The sequence below is a fragment of the Phocoena phocoena genome, chromosome 11 (assembly GCF_963924675.1).
Source record: "Phocoena phocoena chromosome 11, mPhoPho1.1, whole genome shotgun sequence".
In the NCBI taxonomy this organism is placed as follows: Eukaryota; Metazoa; Chordata; class Mammalia; order Artiodactyla; family Phocoenidae; genus Phocoena; species Phocoena phocoena.
This window is the reverse complement of record NC_089229.1, coordinates 10,227,958-10,250,055: the sequence shown is the minus strand read 5'-3', so window position 1 is coordinate 10,250,055 and position 22,098 is coordinate 10,227,958. Positions and strand designations below refer to the sequence as shown.

Here is a 22,098-nt window from a genome sequence, read left to right as displayed (position 1 = left end):
CTCTGTGCCAATCCCTTCCTGTGTTCAGGAGGGGAGGGGGCACTGAAGGGTTGAGGAGACCTCCCTCTGAGCTCCCCCCCCACCCCCTCTCCCTCGAGGCTATTCAGAACTGTCCTCAGCCCCTGAGGGGCGGACGGAGCCTGCTGCAGGCACTGACGCAGGTCTCTGGCTGGCCTTGCTCTTAGGCCAGGTGACACGGGTTATGTCAGTCCCCTTATTGCCCACGAAAGAGGAAACATGGGCACAGGAGTGGCAAGGCCTCCAATTCCCATCTGACCCTGGATGCTTCCCCTCCTCCCAGAGGAGGGTGAGCGGGGCCTGCTCAGATCCTGGGATCGAGGGTCATTCCTGGGGGGAAGGTGCAGCCCCTCGTTTTTCAGTCTGGGGCAACAAGCAACCTCCTTCTCCTCTGCCCAGCCGAGTAGCCCAGGGCTGTGCCTGGGCTGGAGTCTGGATAGGACGGGGTGGGGTCATCAAAGGCAGTGGGCCAGACAGAAGGCCTTCCCTCAGCTGTCAGCCTCTGCAGCTGCCTCCACAGCCGCCACCGGGCCTGAGATGGGCGAGGAACAGGGCGCGAGGGCTGGGGGAAGGGGCAGGGCGAGGGTGGTGGTGACGGGGCCTTCTTTAAGGCCGGGACAGCGTCGTATATACTGGCTGCTCCCAGTGTGTGGGGCTGTGGGACTGGGGCCCTGAGGGGCTGGGGTCAGAGATGGCCGTGTAGAGGGGCCGCTGTGAGGGCCCCATGTAGGAGAAGGCCGAGTAGAGGCCAGAGGTCTGGCCTGAATGGCCATAATAGGGTCCTGAGGGCTGATGGTCAGAGTAGTCAAACTGGGGGCGGGAGATGGAGGGGAAGGCAGAGCCATAGTGGGGCAGACTGAGGGAGGTGTAGGCGATCTGTGAGGTGGACGGCTGGTCAGTGTAGTGCGGGGGCCCCTGGGGCCCCGCGGTCTCCGTCTTCACCTGGGCTTTGGCATCCACACCAGGTGGCGAGACCGTGGGCAGAGCCACACCTGGAGGCTTGGAGATCCAGGCAGAGTGTCCACTGGCCACAGCCAGGGCGCTGCCCAGCCCGTAGCCAGCTGCCGAGTAGCTGCCCACATGGCCCGGGTGCCCGTTGGGCGGCAGGTACTGGTCCAACTCAGCCACATCAAAGGTCTCCATGTTGGACATTACCTCGTGGCTGATCTCACCGATGTCCACGTTGCCGAAGTCGATGTGAGGCTTCCCGCCCTCCCCCATGGAGCGCCCATCCCGCTTGGGGTCTGCCTTGCCCGACTGCAGCTCTGTCTTCGGGGTGGTCGGAGGGGTGGGCGGGCCATGGCTCTGGCCTGCGGGGGAGGGAGACAGAGAGAAAGGAAGCAGGAACCGAGGTCAGAGGCTGCTGGATTCTGATGGTTCACTTTCAGACAAGATGCCTCCAGGGGCTGAGGACTGATCACTGCATGACCCTGCAAGTTTTACATGTTTGGGCAGCCCGAGGTGGCATGTAATGATCTTGGGTTGATCTCCAGTTATTTATGAAGTTCCCCAATCTTAGGAATGAGTCCTGTCTCCTACCAAAATAGGACTCCCACGTCACCCACCTCCTGGAGAGGCCTGCTTCATTTTGCAAAGCCCTTCCCATTGGAAAGTTCTTCCTCACACCAGCTGAAGTCGGCTTCCCTCCCTGCTCCCATTGTTCCTTAACTGTTGAGCCCGATGGGGTCTGGCCTGTGGGTCTGGGCTCGCCTGTTCTCTCTTAAGCACACAGCCTCTGCTGGCCGCTCCCTCTGCTGACCTCTGCCGCCCTCATCGCTTTTGCTGGCTCGCCTGGGCCTCCTCCAGCCCTGGGCCCTGAACAGCGATGTGTCACCTCCAACCCCCTCCTTCCTCCCAAGGCCACCTCAAGTGCCCCTTATTCAAGGAAACCTTCCCTGTGATCCAGTGCCCCCGACCATGCTCTCAGCTCCCATCACACACCGCGCTGTCCCATTGTTCCTCCAGCTTTCTCCCTGCCTGTTCAGGAGAGCAATGAGATAAGTGACCTGCTCTACCCCGTTCCTTTGTCTGTCCATTTGCTCATTCACACATTCATTCAGCAAACACTTAGGGGGCACTGCTAAGTGCCAGGCACTGTGCCAGGCGTAGGGGATACAAATGTAAATCAAATGGGTCCTTGTCTGCACAAGCTCCTAGTCTTGGGGGAGATCCAGGGACCCACACATGGCTAGAGGGCAGCATCCGAAGTGCTGTGATGAGGGGATGTGTGAAGGGCTCAGGGGATCAGCGCAGGAAGCTGCTCACCCTGCCCTGGGGACGTGGGGAAGGTCTCACTGAGGAGGAGTAGCTGAGCTGTTGAAGGGGAAGAGGAAGCCCAGGCCCACAGTAATATAGTGAACTGGTTGTTCTGTACAAGGTCCAAGGTCTTCCGGTGTGTCCCTGAATCTCCGAAGGAGTGTGAGGGCGGAATGGCTGGACTGAGGATCCCATCGGAGAGAGAACATGTTCATGGTCTCGGAAACCAGACGCTCCTTGAGGGCAGGCCTGTGCCTTCATCAGACCAGAGGCAATGCTGAGTCCTGTGCTGGCCAGAGTGTCTAGACTTTGAGTTTGAATCCCGCCTCTGTCACTTACTGTGTGACCCTGGGCAGACCCCCTATCTTCTCATCAGTTTCCTTATTAGTAAAACAAAGGTGGTACCAAGCAGCTCAGACATGGCCTCCTTCTGGAAGCTTTCCTTGACCAGAGTCTGGTGGGTAGCTGGGTATCTTTGGAGACCGACTGGGTGGACAGGTCGATGCCTCCTCCCTAGAGGTCATGCCCCCTCATGGGCTTTGTGTGCATTCGTTTCACCCTGTGCTAATTCAGTTGTTTTCATCCCTCTAGAGTGGGCTCCTGAGGCCAGGGACCGTGGCTTCTCGTTTGTATGCCTGGTGTCTGCTTCCAGGTCTGGCACAAAGGGGTACTCGGAGCGTGTCTTCTGAAGGCAGAGCTCTGCTCACTGAGACTTACCAACGTGCCTGACCCCAAGCACGGTGTTCTGTATGCTACGGACACAAGTGAGGCAGCTGTGGTGCCGGCAGAGGCCCCGGAGCCAGACCACCTGGGCTTAGACCTCAGCTGTATGGCAAGTTACCCTCAGTTTTCTGTAGAGTTTTCTCTCTGTAAAATGAGAGTAATTTGCCAGAGCTGAGGTCTCACCTCAGGCAGTGTGACTGCCTCATCACAGTTTAGAGTGATTGGATGTGTGCCTGGCACACGGTAGGTACTCAGTTAATGGTAGCTGTTATTAACATTCATGAGAAGGAAACAGGATAGATACCCTGTGTCTGGCTCATCCGTGGCATGTGCTCAATGTCACATGCCGTGTCTCCCCCACCAGACTGGGAGGCGGGAAAGAGGCAGTGATCTCCCCTTCATCTGCTCTCCCATTTCTCAAAATCGTCCTGTCCCACTTTTCTTTGGTGTAACTCCCCCACTGGCCTCCATGGCCTCCTTAACTGGTGTCTTCACCCCAAAGCAGTGCCCCTTCTATCAGTCCTGGTCAGAGCCCTCTTGCCCAGCCGCCTCGCCTGACACCTGAGTCCTCACCGAGCTCCCTCTGGGCCCCTGCACCCTAGCTGGGCAACCACCCAGCCCGGCCAGCCCTTCCCAGAGCCTCGGGTCTCAAGCCAGCCAGCCTTTGCCTCTCCCCACCGCCCAGCCTCCCCCAACCCAAGCTCCCAGCTCCGTGCTCACCCGAGGGGTGCTCAGGGTTTCCATCTGACATCGGGGAGCCCTCGCCCGGGTGCCGGTGGTCCAGGTGGGCGCTCTTGTAGTGGGCCTGGATGGCAGCAGCACTGCCCTGCTCGGCCTCCCCGCCTGGGCACTCTGACTCTCCCTGGGCCGCCTTCCCGTTCTTCCGCCTCCGCGGCTGGTACTTGTAATCTGGGTGATCCTTCTTGTGCTGCATCCGGAGCCGCTCGGCCTCCTCAATGAAGGGGCGCTTGTCACTCTCATTCAGCAGCCTGGGGTGGGGTGTTTGGGGGAGGCAGCAGAGGGGGGAGACATCATGAGTGTCTGCCCTGGAAGAAATGAGGCCCCGGGACGGGGAGCCCAGCGGGCAGGGGGCTGTGCCATTTGATTTATGGACTGGAGGATGTGAGCCCAAGGCACCACAGCCTCATAGGGCAGTGATCTCTGCCCCAAATCTCTCGGGGGCTGGAGTCTGAGAGAGGAATCAGCCTGCTGCTCCTGGCAGCCCCTGAGCATGGAGTTAGAATAGAGCTTACAAGAGGCATAGAGCTTCCTTCAGTTCAAGGAAGAGAAAATGTTTCCCGTCATCAAAGCTGTCTGCAAGTGGAGCTGGCTGCCTCGTTAGGGGGTGAGCTCCCTGGGACTGGAGGTGTGCAAACAGAAGCAGCATGGTGAGGGGGAAGAGCCCAGTGTCTGCTACTTACTAGCTGTGTGACCGTGGGCAAGTCACTTCTCTGAGCCTTAGTTTCTTCACCTATAAAACGGGGATGATAATACCTACTTCACCAGGTGTGGGATTGGCCAAGATAATGGCTGTGAAGTGCTGTGCACCAGACCTGGGGATGGGGGACTGGCACCTTGAGTAACAGGTGCAATTCTAATGCTGCTTGTGGGGTGGGTGGACAGGAGGACCTGGCGTGGAACCCCTCAACTCTAGAATCTGGATTTTTGTGAATCCCAGTGTGGTGGGGCCTAGGGGGCAGGATGTGAGTGTCCCTTACTATGTAGGAGCCACTGCCTCCTGGGGGGAGATCAGATCTCCTTGTCCAGGGGGGTGACAGAGGGTAAAGGAAGCTAGACTCTCTTCTGAGACCCTGGACAGGGGCAGACAGACCTCGTCCCCAGTCCAAGCCCAGCCAATGGAAGGCAGCCCCTGAAGACAGTACCCCTGCCCACTTCAAGCAGGGGTACTCCAGCCTCAGGCCAGGGCTGGGGCAGGGGGAGTTCAGGGCTTGGCTGCTCAGGGTGAGGAGGGCAGGATGGGGTACCTCAAAGAGGGGCTCAGGGGAAAGAACACACACTCAGACTCCGAGACATATGGCACTCTGTGGGAGCAGCTCTGTCCTTTGGCCCAAAGGGCCTCTCTCTCCAGCTGCCCACCCCCCCGCCACAGTGGGCGCCCTCTTCACCCAGTCAGCAGAAGGCTGAGCCCTCCCTGCCCAGGATGGGAGGGGGTGGTCACACCAGGCACCTCCTAGCGGGCAGCGGCATTCCTCTGCGGCTTAGCCTCCCCTGGCTGCCCTCCCCCTCGGCCACCCGGCCCAGCCCTAGTGCAACTCTCACTTTCCAAGGGTCCCTCTAGCTGAGTGATGGGATGGAGACCCCAGACCAAGGCCTCAGGGGTGAGGGAGTGGGATGCAGCCTTTTTCACCCCAGCTGTGCTCACCCCAGCTGTGCTCACCCCGCAACCCCAGCCAGCCTAGGGGAGTAGGTGGGGCAGGCCCAATGGTGTGTGTGTGGTGAGGGGAGAAGCTGCGTGTGAGGGCACCTCAGCCAGCTGTGGCCCCGGCACAGAGGCTCCCAGGATGTCTGGGGACACTGCACTCCCTCTTCCACCCCAAACCTTCCCTGTACCCTCTGTCCAGCTGGCAACCGGATGTGAATCAGCAAGAAAATGGCAGGGGGCACGGAGCCAGGGCACAGGCCAGAAGAGAGGGAAGATTCCAACACTGCATCCCATTGGCACCTCCCATGCTAGTTCCCAGCAGTACCCTGACCTCGATAGAAATCTAGCCCGGGGGCGGGGTGGGGGGATGGCCAGCTTTAGCCCAATGCTAACCTCACCCCCAAACCACCCAGCCGCACCCAGACCTTCAATCTCGGCTCTTTTCAGGCTCTCTCCTGACCCCAAACCCGCCCTGCCCCACCACGTAAACCCAATCCCAAACTTAATCTTGACTCCAGCGCCAGCCCTCAGTCACCACAGCTCTAACTACAAACCTCATACTCATCTGTACTTCACTTCATCTCTGGGTCTCCAAGGTCTGGAATAGGGATGGGGAGGGGGTAGGCTGGTTCCCCACCCAAACTGGAACCCCATCTGGGGGGCTTCCACGGTGGGGCACTGGCTGCCACTTCACCTGCTCCTGTCAGGGAAGGGACCTGGGAGTCGGGAGAGGCTCCAGCCTGCTGTAATTATTCTCTCCAGGCGGGCCAACCTGTATACCCCCAGCACCACGTGAACAACATCTAACAGTCCTTTCCCAGGCGGGCACCGAAGGTGAGCGTGACTGTCGGCGCTCCCCCAGCCATTTAGGAGCCAGGACCTGGACGCTGGTGTGTCTGACCCCAACCCCCTTCCAGCACCCCACACAGTCTGTATGCATGTCTTTCTCTTCTCAGGTGTAGGGCCCCTGATTTCCAGTTCTGCCCAGATAACCATACCCCTTCCTGACAGCCTGGGAGTCATGAGCCTGGGCCGGGGGTGGGGGGGAAATCCAGGAGGAGCCCCTGGAGAGACTGGCCAGCCCAGTGCATATACAGATGTTTCCTGGGGCCCCCACCCAGGCTCTAGGTAGCCCGCCCCCTGTTGGCGTAGCCTTTGATCCTTGCCATTGTCTGGGGTTGGGTCCTGAGTAAGCAGTGCCTGCTTTCCTGATTGCCCCACCCCAGGTTGGCCCCTGGGGGGCACCCTGGGCCCCTGTGCGCACAGCTTGAGTGGCGGCCAGGAACAAGTCCTTCTGAGGTAGCCCATGCCTGGGCTAAGGGAACGGGGACAGACAGGGACGATGGAGGGTCCAATTTTAAATCCTTGGCAATGGCGTGGGGGAGAAGCAGGGTGTCCATCCTTGCTTTGATGCCCTCACTGTGGTCTGCTCGTGGTCCCAGGGCCTGTTTTGTCTGCCTGTCTCCCTCCTGGTTGTCCGTCTCTCACTTGCTGTTCTCTGTCCCATGGCACCAAGGGTACTGGCCTGGCTGAGCCCTGCCACAGTGTGGATGGACCTTGGGCAGAGGAGCTAGCTTTGACCTCTGCTCCTGGGCAGGGTTAGACCCTCTGAGTCCATGCAGCAGGTTGGCCACTGAGCCCAGCGCCTGCTGGGGTGAGCAGAGCGCTGAGAGCGGGACGGGAAGGAGCACCAAGGCCTTTAGCAGACACATGGCCAAGGGCGGGGCCAGGGGGCTGGATGGGAATTCCTCTAGGTCTCTTGGGGGCCCTCCCGCGCCTTCCACCACCTTAAGCCTTTGGCCTTCTAGGCCAGTCTGCACTGTGCTGGGGCCGGCAGGGGGAGGGCAGCGGCAGGAGGGTGGCAGGCCCCTCTGACAAAGCCCAAACTTTCTGTAGCTCAGAGGCTCCTCGCTCCTGCTCTTCTCTGCCCTCACCCTCCCCACCTCCTGACTGTGTCTTAGAGTGGAGGCGTGACCCACTTCTGTCACCAAGGATGGTGTGTGGGAAGACCACTGGACGAAGAGCCAGGAGACCTCGGTTCTGGCCCTGGCTCTGCCCCAAGCTGTTACGTGGCCTTGGTGGTCCCTTTGCCTCTCTGGGCCTATCTCTTGGGCAGTCCAGTGGGGAATCAGGTAACCTCTGCAGATACACATCTTCTGGAGCCCTTGCTCTCGATCTGAGCTGCCCAGGACTCCTTGGGGGGCGGGGTTGTCCCGGTCAACAACATATTCCCAAGGGGCCAGCCTAAGCCCCAGACCTGAGGTGAGGCCGCCTTCCTCCTCGAGGGCTGTTTTTCCCAGAGGTTTGGGCTGCTTCCAGAGAACCTGGGACTCTGAGGGACCCTGGGTAGGCAAGGCACCAACGTTTCCTCCTGGCCAGGGCTCTCAGGTCTAGGGCTGGAGGGGTAGGAGGTTACTGCTGGGTGGGGCCCTGGAAAAGAAGATGGCGCCTGGACTGGGAGAGGGAGGGAGGGGAAGAGACGGGCCTGGCAGCTCTGGGGCCGGGTGGGAGGGGGAGGCTTCTTTCCATGTGTCCCCTTCCCTGGGGGAAGAAGAAGCCCCCGGCCTGAAGGAAGGGTGGTCAGAAGGGCACAGAGAAGGCAGCTGAGGTAGGACAAGATCCTGCAGTGGCCGAGTTGCCCTCAGCAGTTCTCCATCCCTCACCCTTTCAAAGACCCGGATCTGAATTCCTTGTCTGCACCCCCCCCACCCCACCCCATCTCACTCCCCCAGCCCTCCACCTGGCTGCCTCAGTTTCCCTGCCTCTCCAGCCCGGCCTTCAGTTCCTTCCCAAGCGTTTCCCCCGAATCCCCCTGACCGGCGGCAGTGGCACCCTTGAGTGGCTTGCCTGTGGAAGGGGTTAGTGGAGCCCTGTGGTGTGGAGCCCTCCACCAGCCTTCCCTCCCTTCCGCCTTCACTCTCGCCCCAAGAAACCCAGGCCCGAGCGCCTGCCACCGACAGAATTCCAACCGCGAGGGGGCGCCTTCCAGCCCGCTGCCCCGGCTGGGGAGCCGGGCCTAGGCCGCTGGAGATCCGAGCGAGCGCAACCACAAAGGGGTACTGGGGGAAGGGCGGGTCCGATGCACCCAGCTGGCCTTCCAGTCCCCCCATCAAGGCGGTGGCTGCCCCAGGAGAAAGGCTCAGGCAGTGCCCGTCTAGCCCGAATCCACCCGCAGGTAGGGGGCCCGCGGGAGCTCCCCGGAGGCGGGTCGGGGTCGCTCACCTCCAGAGCTTGCCCAGCGTCTTGCTGAGCTCGGCGTTGTGCAGGTGCGGGTACTGGTCCGCCAGCTTCCTGCGCGCTGCCTGCGCCCACACCATGAAGGCGTTCATGGGCCGCTTGACGTGCGGTTTGCTCTTGCTGGCGCCGTTGACGCGCACGGGCATGGGCACCAGCGTCCAGTCGTAGCCGCTGAGCACCTGGCTGACGGCCTCGCGGATGCACACGGGGAACTTGTCATCGTCCGCCTCGCCGTCCTGCTGCTCCTTCTTGACCTTGCCCAGCTCGCCGGGCCCCGGGCTGGCTCGCAGGCCCGATCCGCCGCCTCCACCGCCGCCGTCGGGCCCCAGAGAGGGCGCGCTCCCCGGGGACAGGCAGCGCGGCTCCTCGGAGCCCACGGGGCTCAGCTCCACCTCGGACAGGTCCTGCTCCTCCGCCATGTCGCCCCCGGCCGCCGCCGCCTCGGCCGCCTCCCCGGGGCCCGCCGCCGGGGTCCTCGCAAAGAGTCCAACGCCCACCTGGACGGGAAGGCGGGTGCGATGGGAGGAGTGCGCGCAGCCCCGACGGCGTCGCGGCGCGGGACGCGATGCAGGCACGGCCCCGAGGTGGCGTCTGCCCGGCTCCCCCTAAACCCACCACAGACCCTGGGCCCCGCGCACATGCTAGACCCTGGCTCGGCCTCCTAGCTCCCGCCTCCGTGTCTTCCCGCCACCTGGTCCCAACCGTCTCTTGGTGTGGGTGGGTTTGGGTTTTTTTTTTTAAAAACCTCCTCTTGGGTGGAGGTTTGTTGATGGAAAGGAAGAAAAACGGACTCTTTATTCTGCTCTAATCCTGGCTCCTGGAATTTCCCACCTTTTCTCTCACCTTTCCTTCTTCCCTTCCGCCTGCCCCGACGGTGCCTGGAGGAGCTGGGTGGGGGGCAGATGCGGGTGTCAGCCTCTCGCCACCCCACGCCCCACCGCAGGGTCCCGGGCCTGGGCCCCGGAAGGGAGGAGCGGGCTGCGCACTCACCTCGGACCTCTCCTCCAGTCTGGGGCTCGTCCTTAGGAAGTGGAAAACCGTGTCCCAAGGTGTGCGGTCCAGCTCGGGGCTGGGTGGGGGACGCTGGTGGGCTGGGAGGGAGGGGCTGGGGGCCCTGAGCTTCAGGCCACGGCCTTGTCAGGACGGAGCCTGAATCCTCACCACCAACCACCCTGGCCGGACAGCCTGAGACTGACTGAGCGCTGAGCTGCTGCCGAGGGCTGGGGAAGGAAGGAGGGGGAGAGGGGGAGGGGGAGGGGAGGGAGGGAAGGGCAGAAGGTGGAGCCTCCAGCGCTTTCCTTCATCCCCAACACTCAGGGCTCCTCCGCCAGGCCCCCCCCCCCCCATGCCCGCTCCCTGCGCTGCTGCCCCAGGCCCATCCTGGGAGGTGTAGGAGTGGGGTGGTCAGGCCAGGAAAGCCAATGGATGCAGGTGGGCAGGGTCACAACCTGTAGCTTGAAGGAAAATTGGGCTCCACTGGGACCCCCCACCTCTGCCTCAGGTGGAGGGATGGGCAGTTGGCAGAGGATTGGGGAGGAATGAGGAGAAGGCAGGTGAAGCCTCTGTCACATGTGGGGCGCTGGCCTGTGTCGCTTCACTTAAGACCTCTCGTTGAGTGCCAGCCTGTCTCACCCCACCTCCTGCCCGCACCCGGGCTGCCCTCTCTTTCTCACCTTAAACAGAAAGAGAGGAAGATTGCAGGTCCATACCTGGTGAGGCGGGGAGAAGCTGTGCACCCCTACCCAGTGCCGATGCCCCAGCTTGACCCCTGGTCCCCTCTCACCGGACACCCAGCACCGCAAGGGCTGGGCTGGCTCAAGGTAGAGGGACAGGACTTACGTGCAGGAGGCTGGGCGTGAGCTGGGCTGGGGTCCCTCTCCAAGTAGGTCTGAAAGGCTTCTGGGGCCCTACTTCCTGGCACCCAACTCCCTCCACCCTGGTAGGGTGAGTCTCAATCCTGGTTATCATGATTTCCGCCCCCCCCCCCGAGAAAGAGTGGGGAGTTGCCCTGCCTCTCTCTTCCTCCTCTCTGCTCACTGCTCCCCTCAGCCCCCTCCCCAGCAGGGTGACCCCTCCATTTTTCTGTCCTGCTCATCATCTAAGGCTTCCCCAGGCCTCTCCTCCACAGATCGCAGCCCCTCTCTCTTCTCAAAAGGTGGGTGTTGAGGCAGAGGTGAGGGTGTGTGTGGAGGACAGATGGAGCCTGGGCCGCACTGGCGACCATGGATGGCTCTGAGCTCCTCAGCAGCTGGGCGAGGCCCCAGGCCCACCCCAAGGGAGTCCTGTCTGGAGTGGGGCTGGGAAGGGGGCCTAGGCAAGGCCTCATGCTTGGGAAAGGCCAAGGGGGTGGAGGGGTGGGTAGTGGGACACAATGAGGTAGTCACACGAGGCGAAGGCATGTTGGGGGTGGGAGGAGCGGACACTGGAACACACACACACACACACACGCTCGCACACACACAACCAGCCAGACAATCGGGCCAGTGTGTCTGGGCCCTCCGAGCCCAGTGAATTAGGAGTTTGATAAGGGTTTTCTCTTTCTGTCGCTCGCCGGCCTTGGACAATCTCCCCCCAGTTTTCCTCGACGCCACCCCCGGCGCTGCCAACCCTCCTCCCCCCCCCCATCCCCCCCCCCCCCCCCCCCCGCCTCCCTTCTCTTCCCTGTGCCCAGACTCTTGTTCGGGGCCTTGAAACAGTGAGCTGTCTTTGTTCGAAATACAGGTGAACGGCAATCATGTGATTAACACACACACACATAAAAAGCTTTTTAACAGCGCCCGCCTGGCCTCAGAACCGCCCAGAGAGGAGCCGCCCTGGATGGACAGAGGGACAGAGGGACGAGCCTCCAGCCGGTCGTGTCTGGCTACCCTCAGCAGTCTCCGACACTTGCTGCTGCCCGCCCGCTGCCCGCCTGCGTGGCATCTCTCGATCCCGGTGGGTCCCCGCTCATCCTTCCACCCCCTCGGTTCCTCCTCTCGAGGAGGTGTGGTGCCTGTGGCGTCTGTGACTTGGCCTGAGACCCCCTGGGGCAGGGAGGGGTGGCTGTGGAGGGTAGGAAGCCAGGTGTGGGGTCCCACAGCTCCCCTTTCGACTCCCCGCCTCCTCCCCTACCCTCCTTGGCCCAGCTGTGCCAGGATGGGGGTGGGGGTGGCAGTGGGTGCTCTGGGTCTGCAGAAAAGCCACACTGGACAGAAGGGGCCCCTCTCTTCCCTTCCCTCTGTCTCTCTCTCTCTCTGTCCCTCTCTTCCTGTTTCCACAGTGCTATGTGGGCTCTCTGCTGAGAGGTGCTGGATGAGGCAGGTGGGCCTGCAGGGGGGCAGGCTGTGCGTGGGTGGGGTACCCCGTGCTGTGAACACACTGCCCACCATGCGGGCAACTCTGATCCCCTCCATCTGTTGCAGGCCCCTGGGGCCCAGCTTTCTCCAGCAGGGGAGGGTGAAGGATCCATATGCATCCCTGGAGAGCAGGGAGTTTGGAGAGGGGGAGGGCTCCTAGATGAGGACACCGGTGCCTCTGCCCTTAACAGAACAAGCTTCTGGTCGGCGCCCGCTTCTGCTCCCTTCCCTGCTCGGGGTGGGAGGGATCCTCTTCCCCCTCATTCCTGACCCTTCCCCAAGGATGCTGGTGACCCCCTTGCCACACCCCGAATCCCACCTGCCCATTCCGGGTGAGGTGTGATGCCTGGTGCACCGTCTGGCCTGTGCTCTCTCCCCAGCAGGGAGGGCCCAACGTGAGAGTATGATGGCGAGGTTCAGGCTTCCTTCCCTGGGCAGAGGCCTTTCAGGAGCAGCAGGGCTTTCCTGCGATCCAACCTGGGCTCTGTGAAGCTGGTCCCAGATTTACTCCTCAGATGGGCCCCTGAGAGGAGGAGAGCAAATGAAATTCTGTCAGTCAAACGTAAAGCCCAAAGCCCGCTGATGCCCCTGCCTGGCGGAGCTGCTTCGGTTCGCTGTGACCCTTAACCCCTTAGCTCCCCGAGTCCCCCTCTTGGGGCACTGGTCCTGCTTTGTGGAAGGCCCACCCTTGGCTCCCCGTCCGGGTTCCCAGTGGCTCATCTGTCCCCTGGGGTGATGACCATCTTGCCTGGCCTGCCTCTCAGAACACCCCGAGGTGAGATGGCGAAATCTCCTGTTCAGCCGAGCCAGGGCTGAGCAGGGAAGGCACTTTCCCACCTCTAGGCACTGTGGGGGTGAGACCTGCGTGGGCCAGGCTGTCCTCTCACTCGTTCCTCAGGCCTGGGCCCAGCTCCCCGTTTCTGACCCGCTCCCAGCAATCGCCTTGAGTACCGCTTCTAAGTCTCGCTCCACGTTAGGGTCACTGTGGAGTCTTAAAGAAACATTGAAGCCTGGATCCTCTGCAGACTGGCTAATTCTGAATTTCTGGGCATGGGGTCCAGACATGTTTCCTTTTTGAAGCTCTCTGGGAGGCCTTGCTTTCCCTCACTGGGGTCTCTGGAACCCTGAGGCGGCGGTGACCCTCTGCAGGACCCAAAATCTCCAGGGAGAGGGGAGAGTGCTGGGCTCCGGACCCCGGAGCTGGAGACCAGAACTGCAGTGACCCTGGGGTGTGCAGGGAATTGTGGGGTGTGGCATGGGAGGGGCTGTGCATTGGAAAGGGGGAGGGCTGAGGGGCACAGGTCAGGGTCAAGGGTACAATACTGACTGAGACAAAAGCTTAGTCTGGGTGACTGTACGGTCGGGGGGTGGTGGGAGCTCCCCCACCTCTGGACAGGTGTGTTCTTCTGGGTTCGGGTGCAGTGGAAGGAGCATTGGTCTTGGAGTCAGGAAATCCTGCCACTAGTATCCATATGGCCTTGGGTGGATTATGCTGTTAACCTCTCAGGACTTGGTTTTTGCATGTATAAAATGTTGATGATTTTATATATCACCGTATCCCAAGTGGATGGGAGAATTAAATAAGAATACACAGGGAATTCCCTGGTGGTCCAGTGGTTAGGACTCGGCCCTTTCACTGCTGGGGCCTGGCTTTGATCCCTGTTTGGGGAACTAAGATCCCACCCCATGCAGGGAGGCGAAATTAAAAAAAAAGAAAAGAACACACACACATACACATTTGGTGTGGAGTAAGTGCTCCACAGTTAGTTAGAAAAAGTAGTTTGGGGACTGAGAGGTGGGGAATGCTGACGTCAGTTCAAGTGCACAGGTGTTCACAGAGCAGCCACCGTGGGTTAGCCTCAGGAGTTTGTAATCTGCCTGTTGAATCCCAGCATCAGACCAGGGTGGTGTGTGATAACCTCCTCACGGGTAGGCCTCTCCTGCTGTGCCCCTCAACAGCGAAGGCCCGCACTTCCACAGCCCCCCTGTGGGCCGGCCCAGCTCCGGGCCCCTCTGTCCCTGGAGTCTCAACAACTCTCTCAGTAGGTGCTGTCATTATTCTCCTTCTAGGAAGGAAACTGAGGCACAGAGACGTTCAGTGATGAGCCCGGGCTGACCCAGCTAATGATGGGAGGGCGCGGCCTGGTGCCCGCAGTTTCCCTCGTAGCCCAGCCTCTGATCATATGCTGCTCTACTACTGCCTCTGGACCCCAGGCACGGCCCCCCACCGCCCCCCAGGCCTCTGCACTTGCTCTGCGTTTCCCCTCCCCGTCGTCACTGCTTGCAGCCCAGCTCAGAGGCCCTCTCTTCAGGGACGCACTCCTGGACACGCCCTGGTTGGAATTCTTTTCCTGTATTACTTTCCCGTGGAGGAGAGGATGATGGCTTCATAGCTGCCTCACCTCCTCACTGCGCAGCCAGCCGGGCATCCAGACCCGTCTCCCCTTCCTCCTGGGAGCTCCCCGAGGGCAGGGCCACGCCTTCCTCTTGGTCTTGGCCTCTCGAGGCCCCAGCACAACCTCAGGGAGTCTTCCCTGAGTGGAGTTGCCATCAGAGTTCCAAGGGGAGAAAGATCAGGAAGGCTGGGGTGGGCAGGAGTGGCTTCCTGGAGGTGGAGGGCCTGAGTGCTGGTGGCAGCCGGGGGGGCGGGGGGAGAAGCGGGGAGGACAGCATTCCAGGCCTGTCCCGACAAGCGCTCTCTCCCGTCCCTGTTTCTGGTCCAAGCTGAGGGTTGAGGACCTGCGCCAGGAAGGCAGCTCCTGGGGCCTGCGTCTTCCTTCCCTCCCAACCGCACCCACTCCGGGAACAAGGAAGCCAGGGCCAGTGCCCAGCGCTGCCTCAGGGCAGTTGGCCTCTGCCCTCTTCTTAGAAGCCCTGAGCGGAGACTGCCCGCTCCTGTCATCTGAACCCAGCTGCCGGAAAGCCCTTCCTGGTGTCTTCCCAGACCTCTCACGCTGCAGTGAACTTTTGTGAATGTACCCTCTGTGCAGGGCACTGAGCCAGGAGCTGGGGTAGGGAGGTGCTGGAGGCCAGACCTCGCTTTGAGGAGCTCAGACTTTGATGAGAGAGACCTGCGTGGAAACCCAGAACCCTGGCACAGCCGAGGTCCTCCGTGGCCAAACGGGGGTGAGGGAGGTCAAGTCCCAGCCGGGCTGTGGGGGGTCCTGTGTTGCCTCCGTCGCCTTCTTCCCTCTCTAGGCCTCAGTTTCCCAATCTATAAAATGAGAGGCAGGCTAGGTTATCTCCGAGGGCATTTCCAGATTCAATAGCCTGTGAATTTTATTTCAAAACAAGAGGCCAACGCCTGACCCAGTGTTTCCAAGGTGCTGCCTCAGGGCCCTCGGTGTTCCTTAGACATTGATCAGCATCTCTTGAAGAGACAGTTTTGTGGTCTAGTAAGTTTGGGAAATACTGCTTTCCACTTTTTCTTTTTAAAGATGAAGGCCTTTGAGGGTGTTAAAAGTTCTAAGTGCTGCCGATAAGAAATGGATCTTTGTTTGTTTGTTTAATTTATTTATTTTTGGCTGCGTCGGGTCTTCGTTGCTGCATGCGGGTTTTCTCTAGTTGTGGCGAGCGGGGGCTACTCTTCGTGGCGGTGCGCGGGCTTCTCATCGTGGTGGCTTCTCTTGTGGCCCACGGACTCAGTTGCTCCACGGCATGAGGGATCTTCCCAGACCAGGGCTCGAACCCGTGTCCCCTGCATCGGCAGGCGGATCCTTAACCACTGTGCCACCAGCGAAGCCCCAAGAAATGGATCTTTGTTTAAAATACCCCAGGTCCTCTTCCTCCTTATCCTTCTCCTAACGCCTTTCCTCTGACTCTGGTCCTTTTCTCTCCTCCTTCCTTTCTCCTAAGAGTCAAGAAGAAGGTGGGGTGCTCCCGTGAGGAGCCTGGGTGTCCCGTTGGGCATGGTCCTCAATTCCTCACTTCCCTCAGTGCCAGCACAGAGCTCCACCACCCCCACGCCCCCTTTACCCCCGCCCTTGACCGAAACTGCAGCCACGTCTCCTCTCCCCACCACCCTGTGTGGCCCGAACCCCGCAGGCCAAGCCCTGCCCACAGGACGCCTTGCCCGTTGGTCGAGGCACGGAGCCTCCCCTGTGTCCTGACTCCGTCACCTTTCCAGCAGGACATTGTGCCTGCGGGGCTGTGGGTCTGTGAGCTGTCTTTCTCACCTTCCTCCACGGTGCCTGGCGCACAGAAGGTGCAGATGAACGAATGACCTGCAGGTCGATGAACAGGCAGCGAGGTGCGGTGCCCTCGAGTCAGGCAGCTCAGGCTTTGAATCCTGGCAGCCCCGCTCCCTAGCTGTGTGTCCTTGGCAAATGCCTTAATGCCTCTGAATCTCAGTTTCCTTCCAAGTCAGGGTGGGGATTAAAGCAGATCATGTGTGTAAACACTTAGGACAGTGCCTGGCACGTTATGGGGCTCAGTAAATGGCAGCTCGGGGATCTGCCTCAAAGGGTGGCTGTCGGTTGACCTTGGGTTTGATAGAAGTCACTGCTTCTGGTCCCGTCCAAGCGCCGTTATTAGATGTTCTCCCGTCGGCAGGTTCGTCATCCCACTGAACAAAAGCAGAGAGGGGAGTGATTGGCTGAGGTCACGTGACTGTTTGGTCTTGGAACCTGACCTCTCTGCCAGGACTTTTTGCCCCAGGTTTCCTGAAGACCCACCCTCTGCCGTCTGTGAGGTAATAAAGAGAGGCGAGCGCTCAGCTTGTGTTCAGGGAGCTTGCGGACGAGCCGGGAGTTGGTTCGCTCGTTCAGACTTTCCCACACACCTATTAGGCAGACTTGAGTGAGGATGAAGAGACTGGAGACGGTGGAGGGAAGAAAGGATGGGTGAGGAGGGCTGAGGGTGGCCTTCATCAGATGGGACTCCTGGTGTTGTCCCTGGAGGGGGCTGCTGTTCTGAGCAACAACTGGGTAGCTTGTGGGGAGGGGCTTATCCAGCTTTGCCAGCTTAGGAGGTGACTGGAAAAACCCGAGTCTTCCCATTCTGGATTCCCTGTCCTTTCTGTCCTCCAGGGCATTGCCCAGGACCAGGCTGTGGATGCCAGATGCCAGGGGACTGGGCTGGGTGTACATGGAACCAAGGACGCCCATTTGAGGTTGGTGCCGTGAGTGCGTCCCTGCTCTCGCAAGGTTACCTCCGTTCCCTGAAAGTGAAAATGGGTGATCCAGTGGGATTTCCGCGTTTGTGTGAGCTTGGAGGACAGCCTCCCCACAGTGAGATGACTTTATCCTTTGTCGATGTCACTTTATAATGAAGAAGGGAGCTGAGTGATGATAAGCCTGAGACCCAGAGCCAGAGAGACCAGGGTTCAAATCCAGTCCTTGCCCCACTAACCAGCAGTGGGCTCGCGCCAGTCCTGTAATCGCGCCAGTCCCGCCTCAATTTGCTCATCTGTAAAATGAGGCTAACACTGCCTGCCTCACGGGAATGCAAAGGTGAAAGAAACGAGGAAGGGCCGGTGCTTTAGCACAGTGCCTGGGACAAAAGGCAGGCCTTCTGGTCATTGCCTTCTCTACGCATCTCAGCTGCTGCCTGATGCCCAGCATTTTCCAGGTCGTGTCAGGTAAAATAATGCCGTGGATATAATGCACCCAGGAAAATCTCTTCCTTTTCTAGGGGCGAGAGTTGTACTTACTGCAATAAGAGCACAGGACTCGGCACAGCCCTGGGGGTGCTCTGATTCAAGCAGAAAGTGTAATATATATCCTTGAGGCTGCCGGGCACGGGGATTTTGTATCCAAGTGGCAGGTTGAGAAGTCAGAGTTTGAAGATCTCCTGTTTGGGGCTACAACCCTGAGCGGAAGTCTCCGTGCCTCAGCTTTGGCAGGTGCAGCGGGAGGAGCTGCTTCCGACTCTGCCAAGGTCTCCGCTCTTGCTGTGTGACGTTGGGCAAGTCATCCACCCTCTCTGGGTCCTCTCATTCCTTCATCTGTACAATGCAGGAGTTGGCCTCTGAGATATCTGGGGGTGCTTTCAGATTTACTGTCAGGGGTTTCGGGGTTCTATAGGAAAGCGCTCGTATCTGGTTTTGTCTCCCTGAGGCAGCTGCTAAGGTCTGGGCATGTGAACATGTAACAGGTGCTCAGTGAGTGCTAGTTGAATCTCATAGGGAGAGAACTCACTGACAGCCCCGCCCCACGTCTCCTCTCCCCAGAGAGCCTGTCCACTGGCCTGCGTCCCAGCATCCTGTTAGCCGTTTGCGGGCAGGACCCTCAGTTCGCTCTCCACGGTCAGCTATTCACCCATTTGTTCTAATGCACCTAGATGCCACAGACACACATGCGTGTAGGGGAATAACACCTCAGATTGCAGATGGATCGAATAAATGTTTCCTTCTCATGGCTCCTAGGGTCAAAATCCCAAATCTTTAGCCTGGTCTGGCATGACCTGGCCCCACTCTCAACCGCAGACTCCAGCCAGAGTGGCCACCCTCCACCCCCCTAAACTCAGGCCTCTGAGCCCCCATGGATGCTCTCCCTCCGCTGAATGCGCTTCCACCATCACCTCGTTGGCTTCTCCTTTGGGCTCAGCCTAAAGGTCTGCAGAGCCACCTCCCCAGTCCTCCAGCGTCAGTTATCCTTTCTGACAGCCCCCTGGTGAGTCAAAACCCATCATCTCTTCACTCTGTGTCCTCACCCCCACCCCCACCAGTTTAGACAATGAGACTGGGCAGAGCTTCACGGGCCATCGAGGCCAGCCCCTCACTGCTCAGATGGGGAAACTGAGGCCCAGAAGGGCGAGAGCACGGCACTCACTGCAACTTATGATCATATATTTATTGTGAGCTTAGTTCTTCTTCTTCTTTTTTTTTTTTTTTTGGTCTGTGCCATGGCTTATGGGATTTTAGTTCCCTGGCCAGGGATCAAACCTGGACCCTCGGCAGTGAGAGCGCACAGTCCTAACCACTGGACCTCCAGGGAATTCCCGAGATGATTCATTCATTGTCTCTCTTCCCACAAGGATGTCAGCTTCATGAACCCCTGGTGATCAGCTGAGCGCCTGGCACAGCAGAGGTGCCCAGTAAATGAATGAATGAATGAGTGAACAAACATAGCCTCATGGGGAGGCTGGGTGGGGGGAGGACTGGAGAGGTGATGAGAGGGGAGAGGCTGCGGGTCAGAGGAGGAGACTTGCCCAGGGTCTCTCATGTGATGGAGGCAAGTGTCTTGATTCCCAGGCCAGTGTTCTTCCTCCTTCTGGAACGCGGGGCGCCTGGAGGGCCAGGCTGGGTTTCGTGGGACATCTAAAGCCCCCGAGGACGTAGGGAAGGGGAGGAGGGGATGGGGCATCTGAGCCAGTTTCCCAGCCTGCTCCACCCCTTCCCCCAGCAGGCAGGAAGGACAGGGCAAGTCTGTCAGCTTCAGACACCATCGCTCCGGGGGACCCAGCCCTGAGCCCAAGGAGGCTGAGGGAAAGAGCAGAGGGTGTGTGTGTGGGGGGGGCTGGGGGGCAGGAAGCACGCGGGTCTTCTCCCCCTCCCTCCTGCCCCACCCTCCACCCCCATCTCTGGCTAGAGCTGGCAGCCCCAGGCCTTGGCACTAGGGGGACGGGGGCAGGGAAATGGGGGATAGAAATCCCATTCTGGCCCAATGCCTTCCTCTCGCCTATTTGATTTCTGGGTCTGAGGATGGCGACTGCCCTGGCTACCCCTGGAGAGTTGGATCCAGAGCCTTGAGGCTAGAGGGACAGAGGGAAAGGGAGAGGGCACTGCCCGCTTCAGCCCTTCCTGTGTGCCTGGCACTGTGCGGACCACCCTGTGACCCCAGGCTGGGACCGGGGAGGCCCCGCTGTGAGGCCCGGCTCTGCAGGGAGCTGTGCTGTGACCTTGGGGTGGGGCACAGCCCCTCTCTGGCCACCAGCATCCTCCTCATCTGTCGGTGTGGTCCAAACCTGGCGTCGCTGCAAGCTCACTGGAGAGGCTGTAAATACTGATTCCTAGGTCTTCTTCCAAGTCGTAGATTGGGGTGGGATTTCCTTTTGAAAGTTCCGCTGTGATTATGCTGCAGCTGGTGGGGGAACTGCTGGAAGAGATGGTCTCTAAGGCCCCCATCCTCAGCCTCAAATCTCCAGCCTCTCGGGCAGGCCGCGCCTCTGGACTTCCGTGGCGCCCTCCTGCCTGCTGTGTCCTGAGAGGCTCAGCTCAGGCCCTCCAAAGCGAATGGCCGAGTCCTCCTGCGTGGTGCTGGAGCACGGTAGGTGTGCAGGCTGCAGGGGCCCGTGGGGGCTGTGTGGACCTGCTGGAAACGCAGAGGAGCCTGGGAGGGGCCTGAGCAGCGCAGCCAGGGCTGCCCCCACTGCGTCCGCCCCTCCTCTTCCTCCTGACCTTCGCTTTCTCCCTTTTCCTCTTCTGTCACCGCCTCTCGTCCACGGCCTGGTTTTTCTCTCTGCTTTGACTTCCTTCTCTCCCGCCATCACTTCCACTTTTCTTCTTTATGTCCGCAGCCCGCCCCCTCTGGGAAGCTCCGTCATTTTGAACCTGCTGTTGGTGGTTCTGTCTTGGCATCCTTCCCTTTCCGGCCCTCTCTGCCCCTGGCTGGAGTTGTCTCTGTCCTCATGCTCTCTATCCAGCCTCGGTCTGCTCTCAGAATCTCATCTTTCTGTCTGTCTCTACCTCTCTGTTTCTCTCTATATCTCTGGCTCACCCCCCTACCGTCCCTCACCTGCCCTATCGCGCTGTCTACCGGGAAGCCTGGGGAGGCTGCCAGGGAGTGGAGGGCCCTGGGAAAATGAGAAAGGTGGGGAGAGGCGACTTAGAGAGACCGAGATTTGTGGAACGAACGCGGCAGAGCAGCTCTCGGGGCCGAGGGTGCTGGGCTTCCTGCCCCGACCTTCAGGGTCCTCCCCGCCTGGCTCCAGCCCACCTCTCCAGCTTGTTTCACCCCAGGCCACCTTGCCCAGTCCACTGCCATGCCCTGGTCCCCCTGTTGCTCCCTCGGGCCTGTGCCGGCACCTCGTCTCCCTCTTTCTATTTCCAGCATCACCGCCGCTGCCTCTGAGGCCTTCCCTCCGCCCCACCCCTACCCCCTGCCCCGTGCTCCCACAGCACTGAGTCTGGGTTGGGGACAGGCAGGAGATGAGGCCAGAGGATGAGTTCAAGCCTCCCTGGGACGGTCCTCGTTGAGTCAGACCCAAGGATCTGTACCTTATTCTGGGGCAAGAGGCAAAGGTTGCAGATATTGGTGGCAGAGCAGGTCTTTGGGTTCCCTTTGTGCGCGAGTTTTCCCGCGCCCAGAGAGCCAAGATGATTTGCTCAAGGTCGCACAGCAGGCCTGCAGGACTTGGACAGCAGCAGGGGAGGGTGGAACATGGAAACGGAGTGGGTATGGGGAAGGAGACAGTGTCTCGGTCCAGAAGCCAGGGACCTGGGGACAGGGCTGTGCTACAGACTTGTGGAGGGACGGGGGCCGTGCTCTCGCCCTTCTGGGCTTCAGTTTCCCCATCTGAGCAGTGAGGGGCTGGCCTCGATGGCCCGTGAAGCTCTGCCCAGTCTCATTGTCTAAACTGGTGGGGGTGGGGGTGAGGACAGGGAGTGAAGAGATGGTGGGTTTTGACTCACCAGGCCAGTTCCTCCCTGTCCTCCAGGCTCAGAGGATCAAAAGAGGCCACGGGCACCTCTTGTCTCTCCTCAGTGACCTGCCCGGACAGGTGGTGTCGGGCCTCTGGTCCTGTTAACCCCCTCGGGGACAGGGCAGGGCCAGGGCAGGGCCGAGTGTCCAAGCCTCCCAGCCGCCCCTTGAAGGAGCGTCTCAGGGGGCCAGAGACATCAAGCTGGCCCGGGGGGAGGCTGTAGATCCTGGGCCTCCCACACTTTGGGGGAGAGGCCTTCTGGCCACCAGGGTCTGGCAAGAGCCTCAGGTGAGGGGCTGGGGTCAGGCTACCCCGGGAAGGTTAGGGTGGCCCTGCTCTCCCATCGTGGGGACTTCATTCCAGGAGCTTGGGCTGGAGGGGCCCCTGTTTCTCCTAGATGCCCTCTCTGCACCTCATCCCCTGCTGGCCCCATGGCCCCGGGTGTGGGGACATGCAGAGGAGCGGCCAGGAGAAGGGTTAAGTCAGGAACTCTTGGGATGGCTTTGGCCACGGCTATTCCTCCGGGAGAGGAGAACAAGGGGCCCATTCTCTGTGTGGGAATTA

At 60.3% G+C, this 22,098-nt stretch overlaps 1 protein-coding gene and 1 pseudogene across 1 annotated transcript; one reads left to right on the top strand and one right to left on the bottom strand.

Annotated features, from left to right (window-relative positions):
* Positions 1–624: 624 nt before the first annotated feature.
* Positions 625–9,796, bottom strand: SOX10 (SRY-box transcription factor 10). The gene is made up of 5 exons (XM_065887030.1): positions 9,608–9,796; positions 9,363–9,365; positions 8,603–9,114; positions 3,718–3,986; positions 625–1,328 (listed from the first exon to the last, which is right to left on the bottom strand). The coding sequence occupies exons 3-5, from the start codon at positions 9,034–9,036 to the stop codon at positions 625–627; spliced, it is 1,407 nt and encodes a 468-aa protein (XP_065743102.1). The 5' UTR covers positions 9,037–9,114; positions 9,363–9,365; positions 9,608–9,796.
* Positions 9,035–12,518, top strand: LOC136131316 (uncharacterized; annotated as a pseudogene).
* Positions 12,519–22,098: the final 9,580 nt, after the last annotated feature.

What these genes read in the sequence shown, in the direction of transcription:
- SOX10 (XM_065887030.1), bottom strand. Translation starts at nt 9,036, where the DNA reads ATGGCGGAGGAGCAGGACCTGTCCGAGGTGGAGCTGAGCCCCGTGGGC. An exon ending in ACGCTGGGCAAGCTCTGGAG is followed by an intron (nt 3,987 to 8,602) that starts GTGAGCGACCCC and finishes ACCCCACCCCAG; the next exon opens with GCTGCTGAATGAGAGTGACA. An exon ending in AAACCCTGAGCACCCCTCGG is followed by an intron (nt 1,329 to 3,717) that starts GTGAGCACGGAG and finishes CCTCCCCCGCAG; the next exon opens with GCCAGAGCCATGGCCCGCCC.